This window comes from Silene latifolia, chromosome 1, assembly GCF_048544455.1.
Source record: "Silene latifolia isolate original U9 population chromosome 1, ASM4854445v1, whole genome shotgun sequence".
Classification (NCBI taxonomy): Eukaryota; Viridiplantae; Streptophyta; class Magnoliopsida; order Caryophyllales; family Caryophyllaceae; genus Silene; species Silene latifolia.
This window is the reverse complement of record NC_133526.1, coordinates 119,054,448-119,062,465: the sequence shown is the minus strand read 5'-3', so window position 1 is coordinate 119,062,465 and position 8,018 is coordinate 119,054,448. Positions and strand designations below refer to the sequence as shown.

The window sequence follows — 8,018 nt, the reverse complement described above, 5'->3', positions numbered from 1 at the left end:
ACCTGAAGTAGCATCCACCATGGCGTTTATGTGTGGTAGCGGAAACGGATCCTTTGGGCAAGCTTTATTTAAATCTGTGAAATCGACGCAGACCCTCCACTTGCCATTTTTCTTCGGAACCACCACCACATTAGACAAGCATTTTGGATATTTTACCTCTCGAATCTTTCCTGCGGCAAGCAGGTTATCTACTTCCTTGTTTATGACCTGGTTTCTTTCAGAAGCAAACGTTCTTCTTTTCTGCTGCACAGATTTATAGCTTGGATCCACACTTAGCTTGTGGATTATCACACTTGGATCTATCCCTATCATATTATTATGTGATCAAGAAAAATAGTCCATGTTAGTTTTCAACAACCGAACGAGTTCTTCGCGAATGTTACCTGTACATTCTGATCCAATAAGCACGATTCGTTCTGGGTGCAGCGCGTCCAGGATGACTTCGTCTAGTTCTGCCTGCTGGGGTTCAATATATTCGTCCTGGATGCGCTTGCTCTATAATTGCTATGCAGGTGAGCCGGTGGTTGGCTTCAGAGCCACTTTATAGCAATCCTTAGCTTCTTCCTGGTCCCCACGTATCTCTTGCACACCCCAAGGCGTTGGAAACTTCAGACACTGGTGGTACATTGAGGGTATTGCCTTCATCTCATGGATCCAGGGCCTACCAAGGATCACATTGTAAGTAGAGGTTCCATCAATAACCAGATACCTTTCCTGCTTGTTAACACCTCCGGCATAAGTTGGGATGACGATCTCTCCCAGGGAATGCTTTGTTTTGCCACTGAAACCAACCAAGGGGACCGCCTTCTTTGCTAGATCATTTTCACTGAATCCCGTGCCTTTTAGCGTCTCTAGCATAATTAAGTTGACGGAGCTTCTGGTATCCACCAAGATCTTTCTCACCTCGCAGTTTCCTTTGGGGAGCGTGATGATTAGAGCATCGTGGTGTTGTTCTGGAGCAAACTGAGCATCTGTTTCGTCAAAGGTGACTGATGGCAGATTCTGGCGATTGACCCTGCGGGAATTTTATGGTTTATCTCCCTTTGTTCTGGTAACATGCCTCTTTGCTGTTGAATACGTAAGTCCGCATAGCTCCGATCCACCTGTAATAACATTCAAAGTTCTAGTGTATTGAGGAGGAGGAGATGGCAGAACCTGATCTGCAGAGTTCACTCTGGTTGTGCCTCTGGGTAGGAGGTGATCGAGGTTTCCTTGATCATAATGATACTTGACTTCTTTTCTGAGGGAATAGCATTCGTCGGTGTCATGGGTGTTGCTGCCGTGGAACTCACACTTTTTGCCTGTATTCTTTCTCCTGGTGGAGTATCCTTCTGCCGGGGGTTTGGGCCATCTGACTCTGCGACCCAGCTCCTGCAGGGCTTTAGATAATCCTGCAAGATTAGTGGTAAAACCGTACTCACTTACCTTCGGAAGCAAATCTGCCTCGCCCTTTCCTTCAGAACTTCCAGAAACTTTGTTTACGCTCCTGCTGTAGGGTTTGGATCTTTCACTCCTCTTTTCTACCGGGGCTTTTCTGGATACTGGATCTGAATCATAAGTGCCTCTTATGGGTGCAGAGTCTTCCTTCAGCCTCATGACAGCAATGGCCTTTGATTGTACTTCCTCAAATGTGGTGCAAGGATGCTTGGGCAGGTCCTTGTATAGATCTGAGTCCTGGTGTAGCCCCCGGCGGAAGGCTTGTATAGCGGTTGCTATATCACATCTCGGGATTGCCACCTTCTCTTTGTTGAACCTGTTCAAGTAATCACGAGTAGATTCCTCAAACCCTTGCACTATCCGGTAGAGGTCACTGGTCTGCTTCTCTGGCTTTCTGCTCCTGGCAAACTGCTGGTTTAATGCATTAACCAGGACGGCGAAGTTGGCTATGCTTTTATTGGGTAGGACGACGAACCACTGCAGGGCTGCTCCAGACAAGGTTGACTCAAATCCTTTGCACATGCAAGCCTCCTTTAAGGGTCCAGTTGCGATTATCACCATCATTTTCTGCTTATAGTGGTTGATATAATCAAGTGGATCTGTGGTTTTGTAATAGAGCGTCATGGCTGGTGGTACACATCCTTTAAGAATGCCAACGAGGGCTATGTCGTTCACGAAAGGTGAGTCTGCGTAGCTATCTCGTGCCGCTTTCTCTAATGGACGTGCTACGCCTGGTATCCTGTACATCAGGTCCCTCAGCTCCTGGTACTGCTGCTCCAGCGAACTACCTGCTCCCGCAAGAGGGTTAGAAACAGGCGGGAAGGAACCAACAGGTGTACCTCCTAGCCAGGGCCCTCCAGAAAATTAACCGGACGCTGGGTGACTGATCACTAGTGTTGCATTGATTATAGATCCAGGCTGCCATCCTGGTGTCTGCTGCAGGCCTCCGATCCAAGCTCCAGTGGTGAACTGGCTGTATGATGGAACTGCTGCATTGATGACAGGTCCAGATTGTCATCCTGATGTCTGGTGTGCGGGAGTACCTGAAAAGGGTGGAAGGTCAGATCCTGACGGAGTGCTAAACAAGGCATTACCTAGTGTCTGCTGCAGGCTGGGTGGGTTGTCAAACGACAAGCATCCCAATCCTATGGGCTCGATTGGTTCACTAGAGGCTACTCCTACAAGGTCTAGTCTGGTGACTAGTTCCGACGGAATTGATCGACTCAATCCTCCACCGCTGGTCCGGTTCAAGGCCTCAGATGCTGATGTCGCTTTAGGCTGGACTACTGTCACGATCTGGGCATTCAGGTTTTGGTTATCCTTCCTCAGATCCTCAATGACCTGATGCAGAGTATCTATCCCCTGAATCATCACCTACATCGGGTCAAGCGCTGGAGGTCCTCTGCTTCTGAGAACTTCTACTTCTGATCCCTCCTGGGTCGGGGCTCTGGATGCAGCTTCACCTCTGCTGGGGCTGCTTTCCCTGTTGGATCTGGACTGGCTGGGTGCGCCTGCTGCCTTGGGTATCTGTGGTGGTCTCAGAGGCAGAGGCATGGTCCTGGGTGACATGCTGACGGGGATCATCTGACTGGACGCTAGAGGTGCACTCACTGATCCTGCGGATGCAGGAGAAGGTCCTGCTCCAGAAGACAGGGCTGACGTGCTCTGGCTGCTGGAAGGATTCTGGCTAGTTCCGGACATGGTGACAACTGGTTCGGTCTTGCGAGATTTGGCTATAGAAAATGATCACTATGCCCCACGGTGGGCGCCAAACTGTTTTGGTAAAAATTTCCTGATTATTAACTAAATTAGTGAGTGATAGCGATTAATCTATGGCCTATGACGATATGAGTGTAACGAATGTAACGTGTGAATAGATAACGAAATAAGACAGTGACACGAGGAACTTTTGATGACGCGGAAAACCCGATGTGGGAACAACCGCGGAGGGAGTCGGAATCCCACCAACTTTGCACTATAATCGAGACGGATTTATATAAGTAAGGAAATACACGGCTTATTTTACTGGCGAATTATTGCTAAGTGCAGATAAAATATTGAGTAATAGTGTGTTGAATGCGCTGAACTATTGAATGCCTTTGCTCCATTCCTTCTTTGCTTTATATAGTTGCCGGATCCAGGTAAAGAGTCCAAGAACTTCCCTCCTATTTCTGCTCCTGAACCTTTGGTCAACTCCCATAAGAATAGAAGTTTGTTGTTGATTTTGCACGTGGGTTTTGACTAACAGTCTTTTACTTGCTTCTTTTCCCTTCTTAATCTTATGGCCCTTATCGTGCCACGTCATCAGTCTTCACTAATTGTTTTCGTCCAATCAGTGCTGGCCACGTCACGGGTGATAAAAAATATTAATTTTTTTTCCCTAACAGTTTGCAACAATCATAAAGGAATCGCTTCAAATAACAATGATAAAGGAATGAGTTATGGGACCTTGTATCAAGAATTTTTTACTTAAATGTCGTTTACTCTAAAGTTATTATAAAAATTATAAAGGGTTTATCTCAAATTAACTATAAGAAATAGGTTCACGTCATCGCTTTTGATGTTTATACAATTTATGGAACAAGTTGTGTCACCAACGTTTATCAAATTCCGCAGTTGGCCATTGATCTAGTAATAAAAGATAAAAACTGACTTAGTGATAATAAGATTGAGGTATGTACATGGAATAGATTACTTGAAACGTTGTTTCCTTAATAAGGATGCCTTTGTTTTTTTTTAAAAAAACATACTATTCAAACTATTCTTATCGCTGCTCTCTCTAAAAATTAACAAAAGAAAACCCTAACTTTGTCTCACTGCTCAGCCGTCTCCACCATCCAAGCCGGCCTCCCTCCTTCTTCCCTTACTCAATCGTCTGAGATGGGTCCATCCCTTTTCCTATCTCCGGCGATTCGACACATCTCATATCCTTTTACCCCTTTTTCTAACCTTATTTCCTCCGCATTCGATGTACAGCCGCCGCCGCCACCTCGCCGCTGTTCCGTCGCCTGGGATGAGTCTGTACTGACCTTTCTCCGGTGATCGGCCTTTTCCCTTTATTTTCTGTTCCCCTGAACTTCTCCTCCTCTGAATTGATGTGACCTGACTATTTTGGTTCTTCGGTTGGACCGTCGGAGGTCCGGCCTGTTGAAGCCTCTTGTGGCGTCTGGTTACCTGTTCCGTTGCTTGCTTCATGGTTAGAGCTGGTTTTTAATCTCGTTGTTGATTTTGTTTGCTCGTTTGTTTCATCTGTCTGGGTGTTGTTCCCTCTTTATCGTTCCAGTCTCGTCGGTACCTTGTCCTGTCACCGCCATTTTCCGCTTTCAATCAAGGGGTGATCCCCCCATTCCCCCCACCCCTGGGTTGTCTTCCTTGTCTTAAAGTTGTCTGGTTGTGTCGATGAGTTAACTCATCCGTCTCCGCTGCTTCGTCCTTAGTGGCTGCCTTTTGGGTCCGACACGGTGATCCCCCCATTTCCCCCTCCTGTTGTGCCCTCTGTTTTTTAATTTGTTTTCGACCACTATTGCTCCTTTTAAGTCTGTTTGTTTGTTTTCTTGGCGGTGGTCCTGGGAGGTGTCCCTTGGTGATTTCGGTTGTTTTGTTGTGGTTTTATTTGTCTTGTTGTCTTTTGGCGGGTCTTTGATGGTTTTGTACTAGTCATGTTGTCGAGTTGTCTGAGGTAGGTTTGTTTAGCAGGTTTGGTGTAAGTGGCTCCTGTTGTTTTTGGGGATTTTCTGGTGCTAGTTGGGTCTTTTTCGTCTTTTCGGATTGAGGAGTCTGGATGATGGGGTTTTCTTGTGTTGTGTGCGGCTTTGTCTTGGGTGCTTCGGTTGGGTTTATTAACCCGAAGGTGGTGGTCTTGTTGGTGTCTGTTTTAAGGTTGAAGGGTTTCCGTATGAGATGTGCTTGGTAGGGTGAAGTCGGGGTTTGGCTCTGCTGTTGGGTGGGCTGGATGCGGTGGTCTCAACTTCACTTGTTTCCATGAAAGGGCTGGCTTGGAATTGTAGGGGTCTTAATGATCCGCTTGCCCCTTCAATCCCTAAAATTAGAGCAATTTGTAGGTCGTTTCATAATAATTTAGACTTCGTTTTCCTTTCTAAAACTAAGTGTGATGTACGATCAGTTGTTGTTCTTTTGCGCCCTATGGGTTTTCTCGAGTCTGCCGGGTGTGATGCTGATGGTTTAAAGGGGGGGGGGGGGGGCTGTGGGTTGGATGGAAAAGTAGTTGTAAATTAGAATGTATCTTTTCCAGTCGCAATCTTATTATCCTCTTGGTTAATCAATGTAAAGGTAGTTTGTGGTATTTATGTTGTGTTTAGGGTGAACCTGGTCATTCTAAGCAGGGCGCGCTGTATGGGAATCTTTTACTTGCCATCTTAATTCCTTGGACAAACCTTTCTTGCTTCTTGGTGACTTCAACCAAGTTGAATTCTCGTCTGATAAGTTAGGTGGTAGTGATAAATTAATTAGAGGGGCAAACTTATTTTCCTACTGGAAGAATTTACACTGTCTGATGGATATCCCTTTCAACGGACCAAGATTCACATGGTGTAATAATAGGGAAAATCCCTACCGAATTTATGAAATGCTTGATAAGGGTTTTGCTTCTAATGACTGGCTCTCTCTATTCCCTAATACTTTTATTAAACACCTGCGTATTCAAATTTCGGATCACGCACCTTTTATCCTTGATACAAATATGATTCTCCATACCAAGAAGAAAATTTACAGACTAGAGGCTTGGTGTTTTGACAATCCTGAATGTAGTGGCCTGGTTAAAGATAACTGGGGAAGGACAGATAAGGGTGATGCTTCTCATGCTCTTTTGTGAAAATTACGTCGTATAAACAACGCTTTCAGAGTCTGGGCTTGTAACAAAAAAGATGAATGAGGTCTAAAGTGGAGTGCATTTGATCAAGACCTGGAGTCCTTTCTTTTGGATATTGAGAATGGTGGTGACACTATTAACTACGAGTTATGTCATAAAAAGCTGATGGAATTCTCTATTGCCGCGGGCACTTATTGGCGTCAGCGTACCAAATTGAAATGGAATTGTGAGGGTGACACGTGCACTAAATATTTTTTCAATTGGGTTAAAGGACGATCTGGTGCTAATCTTATATTAGGTATTAAGAAGGAGTCTAATGAATGGACTTTTGATATGAAGGAGATTGGCGGATTGTTTAATATATACTTCTCTAATATCTTTAAGTCTGATGTTGAGCCCGAGTGTTTTGAAGATTACATAAATAATTACGGTTATTTATTTGATAATCTTAAGCGTAAAGTGGGTATGGAGGAGAGAGCCAAGTTGAGCCGTTTATACTCGAAAAATGAAGTTCGTCAGGCTGTGTTCCAATTGGGACCCCTAAAATCTCCGGGTCCTGACGGGATTCCTGCGGCCTTCTTCCAGAAGTATTGGTCTATTGTTAAGAATGATGTTATTAGTGGAGCTCTCAATATTCTCAATTCGGGTACTGTTCTTAAGGATTTTAATAAAACCTTTATTGTCCTTATTCTAAAAAATGATTGCCCTGAGAGAGTTGGGGATTTTCGGCCGATTAGCCTCTGCAATGTTATTATGAAAATTGTCACAAAGTGTATTACTAATAGATTAAAAGGGGTTATGGATGATCTGGTTAGTCCATTTCAAAGTGCCTTTGTTCCTAATAGAAGTATTGCGGATAGTATTGTTATTGCCCAAGAAATTCTTCACGTCATCAACCATAGGAGTTATGGTAAGAAGGGTATGATGGCGTTAAAGGCTGATATGAGTAAAGCTTATGATAGACTGAACTGTAATTTCATAAGAGGAGTGCTTTCTTACTTGAATTTGCCAGAATCTATGGTTCATCTCATTATGAGTACTATTGAAACTGTTTCCTATGAAATCCTAATTAATGGTGCTCCTATGGAAAATGTTGAACCTTGCTGTGAGATTAGGCAAGGTGATCCTTTATCCCCTTATATTTTTGCGCTGTGTACGGAAGTCCTATCCCAAATGATTCTCTATGCCCAGGATTGTAATCTCATTAAGGGTATTAAGATATGTAAGAACGGTCCGGAAATCTCCCACCTTTTGTTTGCAGATGATTCACTCTTATTTTTACGTGGTGACCATGGGGATATGGACTTTCTTATGAACCTTATCGATAAATATTGTGCTGCCTCTGGACAATGCCTTAATAAAGATAAGTCCTCTATTCTTTTCAGTCCAAATTGCTCACTCATGATGGTCAAAAAGTGCTTGACTGACTTTAAATTTGCCCCTAAGCATGATCTTGGTAACTATCTTGGCTTACCAACGAGTATTGGGTCTTCTAAGAGGGAGCTATTTAAATTTCTTGTCGAAAAAACTAAGCGAAGGCTATCCTCCTGGAATAATATTCTTCTTTCTTCGGCTGGTAAACTGACTCTTATTCGTTCTGTTCTCTCTTCACTATCCCTTTTCTCTCTATCGGTATTTCGCATACCGGTAAGTGTAACATCAAAACTTCAGTCTTTGATGGTGCATTTTTGGTGGAGTGGAACTAGAAATAATAAGTCTATTCATTGGTGTAGTAAAGACTTTCTTAGTAGGC

The 8,018-nt window shown here is 44.0% G+C and overlaps 1 protein-coding gene across 1 annotated transcript; it reads right to left on the bottom strand.

Moving 5' to 3' along the window:
- Window positions 1-504: 504 nt before the first annotated feature.
- LOC141654442 (uncharacterized) lies at window positions 505-2,061 on the bottom strand. Its single transcript, XM_074461812.1, has 2 exons — window positions 1,061-2,061; window positions 505-1,015 (listed from the first exon to the last, which is right to left on the bottom strand). Exons 1-2 carry the CDS (start codon window positions 2,059-2,061, stop codon window positions 505-507), a joined length of 1,512 nt encoding a protein of 503 aa, XP_074317913.1.
- Between the last annotated feature and the right edge of the window lie 5,957 nt (window positions 2,062-8,018).